The 20,792-nt window shown below is 37.2% G+C and overlaps 1 protein-coding gene across 1 annotated transcript in view; it reads left to right on the top strand.

Annotated features, from left to right (window-relative positions):
- eys (eyes shut homolog) overlaps positions 1–20,791 on the top strand; it is a 271,877-nt gene extending 251,086 nt beyond the window's left edge. The window contains exons 40-47 of the mRNA XM_079634848.1: positions 5,822–5,994; positions 9,579–9,761; positions 11,443–11,609; positions 12,393–12,537; positions 15,823–15,997; positions 16,094–16,266; positions 17,951–18,112; positions 18,623–20,791. Of these exons, the coding sequence (XP_079490974.1) occupies positions 5,822–5,994; positions 9,579–9,761; positions 11,443–11,609; positions 12,393–12,537; positions 15,823–15,997; positions 16,094–16,266; positions 17,951–18,112; positions 18,623–19,809 (2,365 nt within the window). The 3' untranslated portion in view covers positions 19,810–20,791. The remainder of the gene's footprint in view (positions 1–5,821; positions 5,995–9,578; positions 9,762–11,442; positions 11,610–12,392; positions 12,538–15,822; positions 15,998–16,093; positions 16,267–17,950; positions 18,113–18,622) is intronic.
- Position 20,792: the final 1 nt, after the last annotated feature.

The following is a 20,792-nucleotide window of genomic DNA, read 5'->3' as shown; positions in this document are numbered from 1 at the left end:
TGCCTTTTTTTTTCTTTCTTAAACACTTTGGCAAATTTAGTGTATCTGGATATTCTGCATACTGTTTTTTCATAGATACTGTGCGTGTGCGCGCACCACTGTTCAAAGGTTTTTTTCTAAAATGTAATATTTTTATTCAGCAGGGACACATTGATCAATAGTGACAGTAAAGACATGTATAATGTTACAACATATTTTTGTACTTTGTATTTATCCAAGAACCCTTAAAAAAATATTATTTCCACAAAAACTTAAGCACAACTGATTTCAACATTAATAATAAGATTCAATAATACGATAATGTTTCTTGAGCACCAAATCAGTAAAGTTCTATCAATAGCTTTGCCATTACGGAATAAATTACTTTTTAAAAAATATTTCACATTATTACTGTTTTACTGTTTAAATTAAGGCCTTGGTGAGATCACCTCGGGCATTTGAACGATTTAATATATATATATATATATATATATACTGTGACTTGTAGTCTTCAAAACCCTTAATTTTTTCACATATGTTGTTGCCTTATGTTAAACTACTTTAAATTACTTATATTTGCATTACTATCCACTCCATACACCACAATGACAAAAGAAAAAACAGATTTGTGATGACTGCAAATTTATTAAAAATAAAAAAACTGAAATTAATACATTGCATAAGTATTCATACCCTTTTCTGGTACACTTAAAATTTAGCTCAGGAGCATTCCAATTTCTCTTGTAGATGTTACTCCACTTCGAGTGGAGTTAATCTGTGGCAAATTCAGTTGAATGAGTATGATTTGAAAAGGCATACACCTCTCAAAAAAGGTCTAACAGCTAAAAATGTATATTGGAGCAAAAACCAAGCCATGGGGTCAAAAGAGAACTGCCTGTTGAGCTCAGAGACAGGATTGTGTCGAGACAGATCTGGGGAAGACTACAAAATAATTCTGTGGAGAAGGGCCTTGGTTAGAGTGGTGACCAACAAAGCTGATGGTCACACTGGTTGAGCTCCATGATCCTCCGACTGGATGGTATTATAGTCTGAAGCTAAAAAATCTGTGTGCCCATCATACACTACACGATTTTCTGTCAACTCCGACTCAACTCAAAATCTGCAGGCTGGCACAAGACTTTCCACAACTATTGTTGACTGCAAATTGTGGCAAAAGTCGTGTAGTGTATCACCTTCCAACAAGACAATGACCCTAAGCACACAGAGTGACTAATGGACAACTCTTATAATGTCCTTGAACCCAATCGAACATCTCTGGAGAAACCTGAAAATGGCTTTCCACCGACAGTCCTCAACCAACTTGAGACGATCTGAGGTGAAGATTGGCAGAAAATCGGCAAATGCAGATGTGCATTTCACGTCATACCTAAAAAGGCTTAAGGCTGCTTTAACCAAGTACTTCTTTAAGGGTTTCAATCCTTATGTGATGTACTTATTTCATTTTTTTCATATTAATAAATTTGCAAAGTTGTCACATGTTTTTTTGCTTTGTCATTGTGGTGTATGGAGTGTAGATTGATGTAAAAAAGTAGTTTAAAGTAATTTAACATAAGGCAGCAACATGGCAAGATATGAAAATAAATGAAGGGGTTTTAATACTTTCGCAAGGGACTGTATATGTTCGTTTTTCAAGACATGAAAGGCTGTTAATTGAATTAAGTGAATCATGTGAATGTTTATAGAGTGCACTAGCATATACAGTTGATGGTCTCAAAGCACACATGGACTTAAAGCCAAAAAGTATACATTTTATAATGTGTATATGTGCTGAAGATTTATTTATTTACAGTTGATGGTCTCAAAAGTTAATAGACTAAAAGCCTTTTTTTTCTCTCTCTCTCTTTTTAAAGATAAAGTGTCATGATCAAAATACAGAACATGTCACTGCAATGTCAAGAGTCTCTTTGAAGAGTGGTAAACACATCTCCTGTGATCATACACAGTTGGCTACGTACGGGCCTCGCCATATGCAGCCGACACCTGAGTGTTCCTCCTGACTGTTCCCTGCGTCAGTCTGAGCTCGCATGGCTGGTGAAGGGCAATCAGTCACAGAAACAGATGTGTTTGCATGTTCTACATAATGCGGGGCAATAATCTCGCAGTCTGCCGCGGCATTACCCCCTGCTGTCCTGAAAGGCAGTGACAAACCGTTCTCTGTCTTTCCCTGGGAACGGTGCAAAGAGCGCTTTTGTACAAACCAGGTCACTTGATTAGTCTCTTACAGAGTGGGAAGGTTGCATCATGTGGTCCTATCCAGTGTTATCTGCATAAATGCAATTATTTTTGTAACGTTATAAGCGTGCCTTTTTATTTGAAATTCGATTTCTCCCTGCGTAGATATTCCTTCAAATCTTTTCATGCCCGTGTTTTTAGAATATTGTTGTGTGTCTATGTATCAGTCACTGGTTCTAAATCCCAGTGACAGAATGTAAATATTTCATTTCAGCTGTGCTGCAGCTCAAAACACATTATTAATTTATAGATTTGAAACTCCTCCAATGCTTCCTGTATCTGATATTATACCTTTGAAAACGGTCTACATCTTCCGGCAGCTTATGAAGTTCTTGTCTGAATATTGCTTATCATGCTGGCCCACCCTTTACCTCTCGCTTGAGGATAAAGCCTGGAATTATAAAAGTTCCGTTTGCGGAATTGCACCTCGGCAGTCATCCTTTCGCTGGGGCATTTCTAATCATTCGCTTACAGTGAGGATAGATCAACATCAGCAGAATGTGAGTCTGCTTTTTTAGATGGCCTTCAGGCCCAGTTATTCGCTTATTTAAATGAATATGTGATTCACTCTAAGTTTTTGTTTATGTGCTATGACTCTTCTTCATCCCCATGGTCTTGGAAACCTTTTTGATTTTGTTTTGTTTTGATTTTAGTCTTTTCACTGCATGATATTTATAAAATGGACATCCCAACAAGTGTAATGTTATGTCTGTATAATGCGTTTTTATTAATATATCCTGTATTTTGGTTTAGATGTACACCAGTGGTGTAGTCTAGTTTTTTGTAGTGAGTATACTGTGACCCCCCCCACCACCCCCCCCCCCCCCCCCCCCCCCCCCCCGGCCTAACCCGTCTCATACTAACCCGTCTCATCACCCCATAAGCACCACCACACTCACTAATGCATACAGTATGCAACGACATGTAATTGAGCGCATTATGAGACTAAGTGTTATCAACATGTCAATTTATTATAAGCAACACAAGACTTTAACAGCCAATGACATTTACAGCTGAGGAGACTGGACTGATTTTCTACATTTAGCCTTAGATGTTATATGAATATGGTCCCTGAAGCACAGGTTTTATCAGCTGACAATAAAAAAAAATACAAATAAAACATTATAGGCACAAATACAAATGTACTTTTAGAAATGGTGCTTTTGAAAGAAAATTGTGTTATTGTTTTGGCAAGTTTACTGTTTAAATTAAAACATGTATGAAAACTTGTGTGATATTCATTTTTAAAATAAGTTTTAATAGATTTCATCATTATTATTATTTTACAGTACATTTTACTGTGCAATTTCTTTCATAATTTCTTTGAGTTTATACCGAACTTTTATTTTGACAGGTTGTCGTAAAGACATTACAGTTTCTGTGTGTGTATATGATACGAATGAATGACGATAGTTTTATCAAATGAAATGGTGAAATTCTCATGAAGTGACTCTCATAGCAGCTCTGTGATGAAGTTCACATGTGTAGCCTATACATCATGTCCTCATACATAGCTACAGTGAAGCGCTGACACAAGCACGCGCTTGCTTCAGTGTGTGTGTGTAGTAGAGCACACATTGAGCGCTCCTTCCCAGAGACGCGTTGAACAACTGCAGTCTCTTTGAGTTTTTTTATAATCACGCGATTTGATCTGTGTCCATTGCAAACACAGACGCGGTGAATTTATGAATGAAAGTGTGAAAGTTCTGTCACAAAACGAAGTTGTTACTTATCCTCACGCTTTTTTTAGTGGGTATACGGAAATACTTGGCATTTCCTAGTGGGTATACGGCGTATACCTGCGTATCACATAGACTACACCACTGATGTACACTCATGTGAAAAAGAAAGGACATCCTATTGAACTCTATGGTTTTATGGATCAAATTCAGGACATAATAAAAAAAATCATCTGGTCCTTGGCAGGTCTTAAAATTAGGTAAATACAACCTCAGATAAACAACAACACATAACATATTTCGTTGTGTCGTTATTATTAAACAAAAACTTGGCCAAAATGGAAAGGCCATGGGTGACAAACTAAATACACACTTACTGCTTCCATAGGAATTAAGAGAGAAAGGAGCAGACACAAGTATGGCATGTTTGGATGGGTTTTCAGGAGAAAGCTTCTTCTCTCTAAAAAGAACATGGCAGCACGGCTTGGGTTTGCAAAGTTGCATCTTAACAAACCTCAAGACTTCTGGAACCAATGTTCTTTGGACAGACGAGACCAACTCCTCAACTGTCAGGCACGGTGGTGTAGGGGCGATGATTGAGGTTTGTTTTGAACCCACAGGGCCTGGACACATTGTAGTCTTTGAGTCGACCACCCAAATCTGCAACATAATGGCTGAAAAAGAAAATAATGAAGGTGTTGCACTGACCCAGTCAAAGTCTAGACCTCAACCGACTGAAATGTTGCGGCGGGACCTTCAGAGAGCTGTGCATAAACCGATGCCCACAAACCTCAATGAACTGAAGCAACGTTGTGAAGAAGAGCGGGCCAAAATTCCTCCAGAACGATATAAAAGACTGATAAAGTCATAAAGAAAACGATTCCTTCAACTTATTGCTGCTAAAAGTGGCTCTAAGAGCACCTGAATCAGAGTGTACTTAGTTTGTCACACATTTATTTTTGTTAAATTATGACATATGTTGTTGTTCATCTGAGGTTGTATTTGCCTCATTTTAAGACCTGCTATGACCGGATGATTTTTATTGTTCTGATAAGTAAAACCAAAAAATTCTAAAGGGTGTCCTTTCTTTTTCACACTTTGTCTAGATGTTTTTGCCTTGCGCTCTGTCTGAAAGTGCTATATAAAGTAATTGAAATTATTATTGGCAGTCTGATGATAATCAATAAACATGACAAAAATCAACAAGTTTGTTAAACATAGGCTATCTATATAGAGTAAATAGAAAAAAAAAGATAAATTAAACATGTTGTTATTACTAATAGCAGCATGACACCATTGGTCATGTGATCTTAAAATAGGCAATCCTCTCCATGCTGAAAATTAAAAACAAGGGGTTTTCAAAAATGTTGATGCCCACAAACATGATTAAGCCATTTTTTTGTTCTCACGTACACTACCATTCAGAAGTTTGGGGTCGGTAAGATGTTTGAATGATTTTGATGTAAGTCTCTAATGCTAACCAAGGCTGCATTTATTCAGGAACCCATAGGAATTTAAAAACCCATTCTAGTCCACAGACTTATTTTCATTTACGAATGAACAGCATTTTAATGAAATGCCAAATCAATTGCTGTTCATTTCTGTGTAAAATATTTTGAACAAAGTGCACTTTTACATGCGCTTGCGCTGCAAGATCAGTTGATGTTGGTCTGGCTGACAAGGATGGTCTCGAGTTCAGGCCGGTGATGTATGACTTCCATCCATTCCGCTCCGTATTCTCATTTGTATTCTCCCCTGCTTTTTTGACATTCTTAACCCCCCCAATGCCCCTTCCCGATGTATGCTTTCTACGCAAACTCCACCGAAGGTAATGATGCAGTACGGGTACATTTCATTGGTGTACTAATGATCTCTCTGTTTTTTCCCCCTCATTTTGGTTCCTTGTGTAGTGATGCAGAGAACTGGTTCTGTGCGTGTCCTTCGCTCTACTCCGGTAAGCTGTGCCAGTTCACCGCGTGCGAGCGAAACCCGTGTGCGCGCGGCGCCACCTGCGTTCCCCAGACGCAGCTCGAAGCGGCGTGTCTTTGCCCCTACGGAAGGCAGGGTCTCCTCTGCGATGAAGGTGTGTAGACGCTGATTTACACCGGTATCAATTGAGACGTTGAAGCCAGCGTGGCCAGAGGGTGTTTCTTTTGATATTTGTGCCATTCTGATGTTTGTTTTCCTCCATCACCTCCGTCTTTGAGGTTAGACCCATAGGTGGTATATTGAAAGTATTCCCAGCGGTTTTGTTTAACTGATGCAAGCCGTTGAAATACCATTCCAATTAGAGTAGCTAAGTGCTCTGCGCTTGCTGCACACAGTTACTGAACTGATGCTTTCACAATGAACATTTTGAGGATATCTGCCAGCCTGCATTGGATTGGAACTCGGTTCCACTATATACACAGGCGTCTACAGGTAGTACGCATCCTAATATAATGAGCACACCAAGTGTGTAAATTACGCAATTCTGGAACTTAATTTATCAAAGTGTAGTTACAGAATGTACTGGCTGCAATTGGGTTTGTTTTATGGTCTCAAATAACAAAGCTGTGAAGTCATACTACAGCGCCGTGTAACTAATGTACTTCTCTCCCCGGCTGTACCTCGCAGTGTTAAGTCAGCTAAAGTCGGATATCTGCTTACACAGATAGCTCTTCATCTCCTCGACTGTGCTTAGAGGGGAAAGAACTGCGGCTATTTCGCTGTAATCTAATTGGGTGGCGTGGTTTGAAGACCGCTTGGCACAGCACGCGAGGCTGAGCTACCAGACGTCGCTCCATCAGACAGCAAAGAGCCTGATGCCAAATAGAGTGTTCTAATCTCCCAGTGTCACACCGAGCGGGACTGACATTTGAATTTAAAGGCCGATAACAGCAGATAACATCAATCAGTATTGATTAGTAGCCAAGGCCTCGCTGCCTCTGGGCAGTCACTCAACTTTGGATGTGCTGGACTTCTTCAAATGAGCCTGGACTAATGGAATTATAGGAAGGGTGTTTTGAGTCTGTTTTATGTATTGATTTAGTGTTACGTTTAGAATTTATGCATTATTCAGAAGATCATGGTCTTATTTCAAATGTAAAAAAAAAAAAGATAGCAGGCAGCATAGCAAATGTGATTTAACAGCAATACACTGATGGTTCTTTCTCGAGTCAAGAGTCGGTTAATGGTTAAAACAGTTCTCGAGTCACCAGCACAGTGAATTTGAGGAAACCGTTCGGAAATCGGACATGCCCACGAAGAACCGTTGCGCTGCTGATACGAGCATGCGTGAACTAAGCAGTTGACTTGAATTATGGATGAAATTAAAGGTTTATTTCATTCGTTTATTTGGTTTTCGACATGTAAAACATCTACCTCTTACGTAATTATTGGGTTCTTTAATAATAGAATTGCATATACGTGACGTCATTGTTTGATTACGGAAACGAACGAGTGAATTGGTTCATTGAAACGAACTGCCTAAAAGAAGCAATTTGTGGAAAACAATCGACAGCCCATCACAGTAAAATGAAATAACATGAGATTGTGCTAAATGAGTGCAAACAAATAGCTAAAATGTCAATAAACAAACATAATTAAATTAATTAAATCATCAAACAAATTAATATGTGCCTTTATTTGAGTTTAATAATGTATTTAATCATATTTAAATATTTGAACATGTATTTAATGATTTAATTGAGTAATTTAGCCCTACATTTTATTTTATATTATTATTATTATTTTTAAAAAAAATGTATTGTTTAACCAACTTCTATACAATATCAACTTTATTTTCAAAGGTGCTTGTTTTTTTTAGAAGTTGCATTCCAAATCCAGGAAGATAGATTGATCGTTGCGTTGATCACGGGAGCTTGTGCTGCTGGAAGCGGCTTGATGCTGCAGTGGAGTCTAGAGGACAGACTGTGTTCTTTGACGCACCGTTCACATCACACTCACCTAAAATAGACCCATAACATAATGGCACATCTGTCTTAAACCGCCTCAACACGCATATCATGTGACTTCCTGCTTTTTCATTCACCAGAAGATTAAAGAATCATCTTGTGGGATGTGTTTGGGATCAAACCGATTTTGTTAGGAGTCATGTGCATGTTTTTATTTTTTTGTCTTTATCTATTTCATTTGTGTGTGTGTGTGTGTGTGTGTGTGGGGTAAGCGAAGGTAATCAAGAAAAGCAAAATATCTCCGGGTCCAGCAACACATCTGACAGAAAGCTATTGAATTTCACTAGAGAAAAATCCTCGCACACAAACGTTTGTTGACTAGACCGAATGAAAATAAATGGGTGATATGTCACCAGTAAAAACTAGTGAGTTGGAGGTTGTTTTCTTGTTGCTTTAGTCTCTAGCAACAGCAGCAGAATAATACAGCAGAGAGAGCTTTCCTGGGCTATGCAGTCAAACATAAGTTATAGCCATTTGAGGTCATATCTCATATACGGCCAAATGGGACATTTACAGATACATTTTTAGTTATTATAAGAGAAATTTACAAAAATAGAAGTGTAGTATTATTCATCAGCAGTGGGGGAAAAATCAGGGAAAGCAAGTGTTTTTTGTGCCTATAATTATTGCAGTTCTGGTTACTTCTAAAGGCTAGAATCAGTAATCCCATTTGACTTTGAAAATGAGTTACATTACATCCTTACACAGGACTGTAGATCTTAGGATGGTAACTGGCACTCTCAAAAAGTGCCCAATACATCTGATTAATAAATGGCCGGCTTGCTAATGAATTTCACTTTGAGCAAGAAAACGTAACTCAGCATAAGCAGCGTATCACTGAGCCATTACACGACCCTGTGAGTGAAGAAATACAGCTGGCCTCATCAAACCGTCCCTGCTAAAAACGCATTCTAGTCCTTCATTAGGCCCTGTGCAAATAAACCGCGACTAGGTAATATATGTGCAATTTCAAAAGGCATCAATAATTCAAGAGGGGAGCATAGGGAAGAACTTCAATGCTGTTCCCGGAGAAATCCTCTGGAGAAGCTTTGCAGACTGCACAGTTCATAAAGACAAAATGAGGGGTGGAGAAAACTCTTAAGGTAGCACGTTTTTTTTCACTGGACAAAAAAAAAAGTGTAGATGTTTAATGTACCCAAGCTGAAATGTTTCTGAACGATGGCTGCTGGACCAGCGGATCAAATGTTGATATTTCGGAAGATGTTCTGCCTCTGAAGTACATTGTCCAAAGCAGCATCCGTTGCACAAATTCTGGCAAAATATTTCTGCAAAATATAAATGTTACGACCACTGTCCATTTGCAGAGTAAAATGGCACAAAATTATAATAATTATTGTTAGAAGCAGCATTTTCCCCCCAAAGGAAATAATAATATAGGCTATGATTTGACAAGCTTGATATATAGTGCAATATCGCCATCTTGTGTCGCTTTCTCAGACAGCTGCTCAGTGAAATTATATGACATTTTACAGATTCTTGTTTATTTAAAGTTGTCCTAATACATTTCTCAAGAATAATTATGCTAACTATAACTGGAATTAAACCTGCAACACTTGTGTGCCAAGTAACCATTCATATTTTGGCTATCATAGCCCATTGTATTGTTGGTAGTAGTATTATAGGCAATACATTATTGTGTGTATATATATATATGTATATATTATTGATTACTTTTTTTATTTCTTCACAGCTGTCAACATCACTCGGCCCAGGTTCAGTGGTCTTGATGAATTTGGATATTCATCCTATATGGCTTATCCCTCTATTCCCAGTATGGGTCATTTTTATGAATTCCACTTGAAGCTCACCTTTGCCAATAATGTCTCCGCTTTGAGAAACAGCCTCATTCTCTTTTCTGGGCAAAAGGGACAAGGTGGGTCAAAATGGGAATATTGTTCATATTTGTTACTCCATCTCTCTTTATTCGCTTTGATTTCAGTGCATCCCTCAGCGCTTACAATAGCGTGCTGTATATACTGGTGTATGAAAAATAAGAGCTGGATTCATAGCAGCTGAGGTCATGTTAGAGGAAGTGAGGTTTGGAAATAATATCCCTCAACTAGGAGATATTAATGGAGCAGCTCCTGTCAAATGTGCTGTAAATGTACGTCCAGAGCCCATGCAAAGCAGAGACAATTTATCTGTGCACAAAACGGGGCGATGATTTTTATTGTCCGGCATAAGGGAAAGCTCTGTTATAAGAAGTCTCTAAAGAATCTCAGACGGTAGAGAAGAAATCTTGAACACGGAATTAAAAACACGGAGTTTATAAAAATAAAAATAAATCTTGTTTAGCAGTAAAAAATATTTCAACATCTTTAAATGACAAATAATTAATCATAATTAGTAATAATAATTAATACTGCTTAATAGTAATTTAGTAATTATGATTATTATAGAAAAATAATTGGAATTATAAAAAAAGTATTGTTTACCAGTAAAAATAGTGGAAACGCATCAGTTTAGGATCCAATTCTCACTATTTAAGTTGCTTATTAGCATATATATTACTAGGATATTGGCTGTTTATACTTATAAAGCACATATTAATACCTTATTCTGCATGACCATATTCTATATCCCTTAATCCTACATAATGCCTAAACATAACTACTTTAATTTTTAATGAGTTTATTGAGGCAAAAGTCATAGTTAATAGTTATATTGTTTTAAGGATATTGTTTCTTGAAAACGACACAAGTACTAATTGAGAAAATAATTTTCTGCAGAGTGACAAATGCCTTCTGTAGAAATTGAATCAATAATTTTTTGCGACTCTCCACTTTAGACATTCTTCTAACTATAAGTAACTTTGCAACTACATGCCAACTAACAGTTAGGTAGTAGAATAAAGTGTAACCGAAATGTATATCCATAAAAAATAAAAATCAATGTCCTGTTGAAAGTGCCATTAAGAAGAGACAGCATCTCGGGGAAGTTTCCTCATGCCTTCTCCGCCACCATCGGCAATTTATTTTAAGGTCAGTTTCAGTGGCTGCTAACTGACACGTCACTGCTGCGAACATGTTTAATCAAAAGACAGGCAGCTGAATAAAAGAGTAAGGGGGGTATGAATCTTCCTCAGTTCAGCGAGTGTCTCTCGGGATTATAGTTTAGGATGATTCATCGAGGGAAAGAGAGAAGAGGACAGCACTGTGAATAATGAAGCAATTGTCAAGGGAGCCGTGCAGCACAGTGGAGAACAAAATCAAAAAAGAATGAATCAGAGAGGATGAGAAGGCAAATATTCACCTGATAATTGGCCAGATAAATTGGAGCGTTAGATCCATCCGCTCAAAAAGAAAAATAAATTACATTTTAGAGATGGTCAGCATGACCTGAACCACTAATGAAAATGCTTCAATTTGACATACTTTTCTAATTTATTACTTTTTGCAATATAATTGAGTGACCACATCCAAATGAGTGATTCATTCCCTCGTCACTTTTCTTTGTGTTCCAAAATCCTAAAACCTGTTTGTTTCCATGTCCAAATGCCAGATTTCCAGTGCATGTGCTAATTGGATTCTGTGTGTGTTATTGTTTCTGTGAAGGCATCAGTGGAGACGACTTCTTCGCATTGGGGGTGCGGAACGGCAGGATTGTTCATAAGTATAATCTTGGCTCGGGTTTGGCAACAATTATCAGCGAGCGTCTAAATCCGAGGATCAAAATCCACACAGTGAACTTTGGAAGATATCTGAAAAATGGATGGCTGAAGGTGTTTTATTTTGTATGAATATAACAAAGTTTGAAATGATAGTTAAATGCTAATTTATGGGCTCTTTACTTTTATATACACTACCGTTCAAAAGTTCTGGGTGAGTACGATTTTTATTTAAATTAAAAAAATTTAAAGAAATGAATTAACTTATATTCTGCGAGGATGCTTTAAATTGATCAAACGTGAGAGTAAAGACATTTATAATGTTATAAAAGATTTCTGTAATAAAAGCTGTTCCATTCATTAAAGAATCCTAAAACACATCACGGTTTCCATAAAAAAAAAAAAATAATTAAGTAGAACAACTGTTTTCAACATTAATAATAAGAAATGTTTCTTGAGTATCGGCAAATTAGACTGATTTCTGAAGGATCATGTGACACTGAAGACTGGAGTAAAATTCAGCTTTGCTATCAAAGGAATAATAATTTACATTTTAAAAATATTGAAATAGAAAATAGATATTTTAAATTTTACTGTATTTTTTTATCAAATAGATCCAGACTTGGTGAGCATAAGACTTCTTTCTAACCACAAATGTTTGAAAGATGGTTCCGATTTCATGGTATTTAGATACTTTCAAGATACTACTGTACCATAATAAAATAATAAACCAAACATATTGCTGTAGATCTGAAATGCAAGTAAAAATACCTTGATACCTTGAAGAAAAAAAGAAATGTGGAATGGAAATTCAATGAGTTCCTGTTCTGAGCCACTTTTGACTGTAAACTCTTTTTGATGTCATGCTGACGTCTCATTGGTGTGTTTTCTGAATAGGTCGATGGGCAGAAGAGGAGGACGGGTACATCCACTGGGCCGCTGGTGGGCCTGAACACCTTCAGTCAACTTTATGTGGGTGGATATGAAGAATACACACCTGAGCTATTGCCTGCGGGCTCTCGTTTCCAGAACAGCTTTCAAGGTGATGTGCTTTTTCCTGTTTTATTATTATTATTGGCTTGTTTGATGTCTTGAAATGGCCTTCAAAAAACTTTTAAAACCATTTAAAACTTCAGTTTAAAAAAAAAAAAATCCAAGGATGGATTTTGAAGGATATGCATTTAGATAAAAAGGTTGTTAGGGTTTCAGATTCAGTCATATCTATCCACAACTTTTCACTGGTACTATATTTGTATCTTTAATCTCTGCAAACATTATTAAACAGCATTTCCTCACAGCTGTGAATCACACTGAAGACGGTAGGATGAAATGGATCTTTTGTAGATTGTAGATAGAGGAAAGTTGCTTTGGCTACTTGGCATAGGTTTGCTGTCACAATGAGTGATAAAGTTTGACATGGAGCAGCTAAATCTCCAACCTCCAGGGAATCCCCATTTTAAACAAACGCCGAACAGAGGAGAGTCTGCTGGCAAAAAGAGAACGCGACAGCTCGTCATAAAACAAGAATCAACATACAAAAGTGCTTTTCGGAGATACAAAAGTGCTTTTCGGAGATACAAAACTGCTTTTCGGAGATACAAAACTGCTTTTCGGAGATACAAAACTGCTTTTCGGAGATGGTGAGAACTGAGGGATTTGTATGGTTGTAAAAGCGACGCAAAGATGGCGTTTTCGTTACTCAACAGGTCAGTAAGGTATTTTATTGAACAGATAAATTGCCATAGCTCTCTAACAGAGTTCATTGTAAAGCATTATCTATTGTGAAGGGTCATTTCGTTATGCGTCGTTGTAGCTCTGTGCTGGAATATTGTGTCTATTAATGGATAGAACTGCAGTAGCGACTTCTGTAGTCAGCTTGAAATCCTTTCCATCTAAACTACTTATATCTCTTAAAGGGATACTCCACTTTTTTTTGGAAATAGGCTCATTTTACAAATCCCCCAGAGTTAAACAGTTGAGTTTTACCGTTTTCGAATCCATTCAGCCGAACTCCGGGTCTGACGGTAACACTTTTAGCATAGCTTAGCATAGATCATTGATTTTGATGAGTCCAGTAGCATTTCTTTCAAAATGACCAACGAGTTTCAATATTTTTCCCATTTAAAACTTGACTCTTCTGTAGTTAAACCGTGTACTAAGATCGACGGAAAATGAAAAGTTGCGATTTTCCAAGCCTATATGGCTAGGAACTACTCTCATTCCGGCGTAAGAATCAAGGAACTGTGCGGCCGTACCATGGGTGCAGCAGGCGTAATGATATGACGAAGCACCTGAAAATAGTCCCCAGCTCTGTAACTTCCAACATGACCGGGACTAAGTTTGTGTAGTTTTTAGGCGGCAAATTAGGTTTCCAAATAAATACGGTTCGGGATCAGCACCAAAGTAAATGTCATCTAAATCGTCTCTCACAAATGCCTCCATGCTACAAGGCACGCTCCCTGTGCAAGCAGGTTGTCACGTTGGTTTGATCTTAGTACACGGTTTAACTACAGAAGAGTCAAGTTTTAAATAGGAAAAATATTGAAACTCGTTGGTCATTTTGAAAGAAATGCTACTGGACTCATCAGAATCAATGATCTATGCTAAGCTATGCTAAAAGTGGTACCGTCAGACCCGGAGTTCGGCTGAATGGATTCGAAAACGGCAAAACTCAACTGTTTAACTCTGGGGGATTTGTAAAATGAGCCTATTTCCAAAAAAAGTGGAGTATCCCTTTAAGCCTAGTAGTCAATGTCTTATGAGCACTGCAGTAGGATAACCATATTCATCCGCAGTCACACAGAGCCGAAGCGCAACCAACGCAATGTTCTTCTGCAAAATGCATGAGGTTTTATTTTTAACCGCTAGATGGTGTACCTTTAAAGCACAACATGAAAACTTTGGAACTGATGACAAATGGGCTAAGATACGTCCTAACCACTGCGTGTTTCGTCATTTAGGCAATGTTGTTTAAGAAATGCTCAGGATTCAATACATGTTGTTCTCTATTACCACTTAACATAATTTAAATTCATCCCTCAGTTTACAGTAATCCACCTACTGGGCAAGTAAAACACAGTTTGGCTACGGCTATCTTGGGGCCTCTTCAACCTCAAATGAAATTGTTGAAACTGCTTGATTATGATTTTAAATGGTTATTGACTGAGTATTACATTATCATCTGAATTTAATACCCAGTTATGAATATATGAACTGATCTCATGGAGCTCAAGGCAGTGCGCATGAAGTCCCTTTATATTCATACGGCTCATCTGGATCTGCCACTCACTGGATATTTCATTTCATTTCATTTATTTGTTGCTATTTACTTGAAAAAGAGCAACAGATTTTTATTTTTTTATTTCCATTTCAGCATCAAAGCTTAAACTCATGGACTTCTGTACTTTTTCTTTTTCTCTCCCCTTCACCATGATGGTGCTTCCAAAAATAATTGCAAACGATGTCAACACCATGTTTTGTTTTTGTTTTGCAGTTGTTTGAAAACATTTATTTATATTACATTTATACTAGTCTTTTAGGGAAATGCTGAGGCATGCTGGGAAGTCCATTGCATCCCTCCAGAGCTGCTAAAAGCAACACTTTGCTTAGTATAAGATGTACACTACCATTCAAAAGTTTGGGGTCAGTAAGATTTTTATTTTATTTATTTTGAAGTCTCTTATACTCACCAAGACAACTGCATTTATTTGATAAAAAAAAATACAATAAAAATAGTATTGTTGTGAAATAGTATTACAATTGTAATATATTTTAAAATGTAATTTATTCCTGTGATGGCAAAGCTGCATTTTTAGCATCATTACTCCAGTCTTCTCCTCAGTGTCACATGATCCTTCAGAAATCATTATAATATGCTGATTTGCTGCTCAAGAAACATTTCTGATTATCAGTGTTGAAAACATTTGTGGTGCTTATTATTTTGTGTGGATGTCATGACACATTATAATTTTTTTCAGGGTTCTTTCAAAAGTTCAGAAGAAAAGCATTTATTTGAAAGACATATTTTGTAACTGACACTATTTTTGGAGAAAAAAAAGTCTTACTGACCCTAAACTTTTGAATGGTACTGTATATTTTGTTCATGGTATCATATGGCTTCAGAAAACTATGAGTATATCGCATAAATCATTAAGACTATTTTTAACACCAAAGGCTTTATGGTGTTTTTTCTCCTTTTAGGAGCTTGGAGGGTACATACATGATGATTTTTCTCTCTCTCTCTCTCTCTCTCTCTCTCTCTCTCTCTCTCTCTCTCTCTCTCTCTCTCTCTCTCTCTCTCAACCAAAATCAACCTTTGATTTTAAAGGTTGCATTTTCGATTTGCTGTTTCGGACGAGAAGAGATGGGAAGTTTCAGCCTCCAGGAGGGCCAGAGGGCAGGCCGGAGTCAGGACGTAATGTGGGACAGTGTGGTGTTGATCCATGCAACCTGGTCATCTGCCGGAACGGGGGCACCTGTGTGGACTCTGGATCCTCTGTGTAGTAAGATTTCAGAACAAGCACCTGTTTGAGCCCAACTTGTGCGAGTCAATGACTGACAAACATTATTAATCTTTTCTCTTTGGCCTTCCCCTCCAGCTGTCAGTGCGTGTTTGGATGGAAAGGTGCTCTTTGCTCTGAGAAATTGTCATTTTGTGATGCCGAACACATCCCACCGCCCTCCTGCGCTCGTGGCTCCACCTGTGTGCCACTTCCTGATGGATACAAATGCCAGTGCCCCCTAGGCTCTGCTGGACTCTTCTGCCAGCAAGGTTAGACCACATTCAATCTGACCTCCAGGGAACCACTAGAGGCTCTGCTGAAGGGTGCAGAGAAACGTTGTGTAAAAAAGATAACAACAATAATAAAATAATAGCTTTAAAATGGGTCAATTTTACATTTTTACTGTCTAACTTGCTTAAGACTTTAGATGGTTCCAGTTTATTTCGATGGTCCACTTTAGACATTATACTAACTAACTATAAGTAACTTTGCAACTACATGTCAACTAACTCTCATTAGAGTATTAGTAGACTGTTAGGCTATGGTTAGGTGTTAGGGTTCGGGTTATATTAGTAGAATAAGTTGACTTGTAGTTGCCAAGTAGCCTAACTTATAGTCAGTAGAATGTCTGTTGGGGACCATCAAAATAAAGTGTTAGCAAATATTAATTATAGCCTCCGTATCCACCTAAAAATCTCTATGAACGGGAGAATATTAAAATGCTTTCATTGTCAATTGCGCTCGCTCCTGTTGCATGTCCTCAATTTGACAACCCGCATGAACGTCGAGTTTGAGGAGGAGGGGCAGGGGTGGACTGGCTATCTGGCAGGCCGGGCACTTTCCCGGTAGGCCGACATGCTTTTTGGGCCGATACATTTCATACTTTTCTTTTTGTCTTAACGGCCCATAAAACGTGTACATCGGTGGCCCATTCATTTTGTTTTGCTTAAAGGAACACTCCACTTTTTTTGGAAATATGCTCATTTTCCAACTCCCCAGAGTTAAACAGTTGAGTTTTACCGTTTTCGAATCCATTCAGGATTCAGCCGATCTCCGGGTCTGACGGTAGCACTTTTAGCATAGCTTAGCATAGATCATTGAATCTGATTAGACCGTTAGCATCTCTCTCAAAAAAATGACCAAAGAGTTTTGATATTTTTCCTATTTAAAACTTACACTCTAGTTAATATAAAGTAGAAATAGATACAAAATGTTTTTGAAAGAAATCTCTCTCAACCAGGCTGCAATTATTTGACCAAAAATACAGTAATAATAAAAACAGTAATGTAAAATATTACAAATTAAACTTTTCTGTTTTGATGTATAAAATGTAAGTTATTCCTAAGTTTTCAGCAGATATGCTGATTTGGTGCTCAAGAAACATTTCTTCCTATTATCAATACAGAAATATAATTTAAAAAAAATTCAAGATTCTTTGAAAAATAGAAAGTTCAAAAGAACAATTTATTTTAAAGAGAAATATTTGTAAGTATAAATGTCTTTACTGTCACTTTTGTTCAATGTCCTTGTTGAATAAAAGTATTAATTTCTTTCAAAGAAATCTTTCTGACCCCAAACTTTTGAACGGTTATATAAATAAAATATATCAATATAAAATATGTATTACAGTATAAAAGGATTGTTATACATGAAAAAGTATAGTTGTACAGCTTTATATATTAGGGGAAATAGATTGTAAAAAGCCACTGAAAAATAAGTGTTGCCTTGAATATGTTTTATTCAAAGAATTGTTTTAAGATACTTATATATAAATATATATAATATATAAATATAATAAATACTTATAAATATATTTTTTATATATATACTATATTTATATTATAAAATACTTTATATTATAACATGCTCACTTAATGGAAGTCACAAAATTGTTTAAATGAGTTCATGAGCAAATATTAGAGACTGTGCTTTTCATTTGTATTTCTTTTCCAGCTGTATCTATCAGTGATCCTTTCTTCAGTGGCAATCGGTCATCTTGGATGTCATTTCCTCCCATCAATATAAGGCACAGAACGCATCTGCAGCTGCAGTTTCAAACACTTTCACCTGAGGGCATCATATTCTACACCGCACGGTACCTGAGCAGTCGGTCCGGTAAGGCAGCACCTTGACTGGTTACATTTATGCAAAATTAAAGCATTTAAGTGTATCATTAATACATATTCAAATTGTTATGTCATGTTCTGTGGGCCTAATCAAATGTGAATATAAAAACAAGCAAAGGGAGTTGATTTCAGGAGTTTTGTGGTGAACAAAAGGCTATGAATTAAAGGCATAATTCAACCAAAAATGACAATTCTGTCATAAATTACTCACACTCATGTCGTTCCAAACCCGTAAGACTTTAGTTCATCTTCAGAAAACAAATGAAGATCTTTTTGATGAGACCTGAGAGATTTCTGTCCCTCCGTTGACAGCAACGCAACTACTTCTTTGACGCTTCAAAAAGTTCATAAAGAGATCGTAAACTAATCCATATGATCTGAGTGGTTTAGTCCAAATGTGATTGAATAATTAATGACAGAATTTTTATTCTAAACCCTAATGTAAATGATTAACATAATTGAACAATCCCTTTAACATTCTCCTCTACTCTCTCCCAAGGTGATTTCCTCAGTGTATCCCTGTCAGCTGGATTTGTGCAGCTCCGCTATAATCTGGGAAATGAAACGATTGTATTACAGTCTCCAAAAGAGGTCGATGTGACTGGCAGGAAGTGGCACACAGTGAAGACTGGGAGAGAAGGCAACCGCGGCTTCCTCATTCTAGACGATGAAACCGTGACCGGGAACTCTTCGGAGGGCACGAGCACTCTGGATGTTGGCACAAATATTTTCATTGGAGGCGTGTCTTTCCTGAACACAGTGTCCACGGATGCAGTGGACAAAGACCCAGTGGGATTCACAGGCGGCATTCGAGAGGTCATAGTTAACGGGCATGACCTTGATCTTACAGAGGCGGGTGCGCTCGACGGAGTCAATGTTGGCGACTGGGACGGGACAGCGTGTGGGTATAAGGTTTGCATGAACGGTGGCTACTGCCATCCAGCGGGTCTTTCTTCATTCATGTGTATTTGCCCCTCGTTGTGGACCGGTTTACGGTGCCAACAGTCCATTCACTGTGTCAACAATCTTTGTCAACACGGTTCTCTCTGTGTCAATACGTCTGCTTCATATTCATGTATGTGTTCCTTGGGATGGATTGGGACTCATTGTGACCAAGAAGTTACATTGAGGACTATAACGTTTATTGGAAACTCGTATTTAAAATACACCGATCCAAAGTACATCTCTAGGAATTTGATGTACACAGAGGTTTCACTGAATTTTTCCACTTCAGCGGAGGACGGTTTGATCCTGTGGATGGGGAAAGCAGGGAGTGAAGACGATGACCATCTGGCGGTTGGGCTGCAGGACGGTTATCTGAAGATTTCGGTCAATCTTGGTGAGAGAACCGCTCTTCCTCTTGTGTACCAAAACACTTTCTGCTGTAATCACTGGAATTATCTGTCTATTACTCACAACCGAACTCTCATCCAGGTCTATGTGAATGAGGAAAGAGTAATTTTTGAAGACATTGATCCCTTTGAACAGTATGTAGCAGTAAATTATGGAGGGGTGATTTATTTTGGGGGTTTTGAATTAAATAGAGATGTGGCGTCTGTTACATCTGGTGTTTTTACTAAAGGGTTTGATGGGAGTATTAAAGATGTTTTCTTGTATCAGGACATCAGACAGCTGCAGTTTCATCAAACCAGTGAAGGTTTCAATGTCTATCAAGGTGAAGAGTAGAAAAAATTATTGTTGCATATATTTGATTTTAGGTATTCACATCTAGGATAGAATACGCAACAAGTCTCAAGTAGACTAAATGGCACAATCACAGTGTTAGTTTTCAAGAGTTGAAATCTGTTGTTTATTATTGGCATAAAATGATGTTGTCACAGAGATGTGAGGTTGTAGAAGTGATCCTGCATCAGTGATGACTATAAAAGGGACAAGAATACCCTCCATCTCAAAATCACCATGCATTTGTTGTTTGAAGGAACAAAATGAAGTGATGAACACATGATAACAAGATTGTTGCATATTTGTGCCTCTTATTGAAGGTCAAGCTGCTATATATAAAGTGATGTGTCCAGCTTTGTTGTTTATGCCACAAAATAGGGCTTTAAAATGTAATTTTCTTTCAGCCAATAAGTATTCTGAAATATTGGGTTTGCCGTTTTTTGTTACCCTATTAGTAACATTTAGGATGTCTGAATACAGTTTTAAACCATAATCTGTGTGATTTTTCTTATAACAAATAAACCATTTAATAAATTGTATTGTGGTTTATGGTGGATACACTTCCATTTTCCATATTGATCAAATATATATATACAGACACTAATACATTACTGTTCAAAAGTTCAGGGTCAGTAAGATTGATTTAAACTTTTTATCAGCATGGATTCATTGGAATGATAAATAAATTACCTTATATATATATATATATACACATACATACCATACATATAAACCTAGTTATTTTAAAATATATACATTTTCCTGTTTTTCTTTCCCCAAACTTTTGAACGACGGTGTGTATATATATAAATAAATGGCATTAATGTATTTTAATGGGACCTCATTTAGTTTTAGGTTCATCCTGTACTTTACCCCAAAAGAAGTATTGTATAATTGCTTTTTTTGTTATTGTGAAATACACTACCTTTTTCTATGATCGTAGGTGTTATTTTTAATTACAGTGCATGACAATAAAAAATGAGCCT

The sequence above is a fragment of the Phoxinus phoxinus genome (assembly GCF_949152265.1).
Source record: "Phoxinus phoxinus genome assembly, chromosome: 14".
Classification (NCBI taxonomy): domain Eukaryota; kingdom Metazoa; phylum Chordata; class Actinopteri; order Cypriniformes; family Leuciscidae; genus Phoxinus; species Phoxinus phoxinus.
Note: the sequence above shows the minus strand (reverse complement) of the source record. Positions and strands in the feature narration are given on the sequence as shown.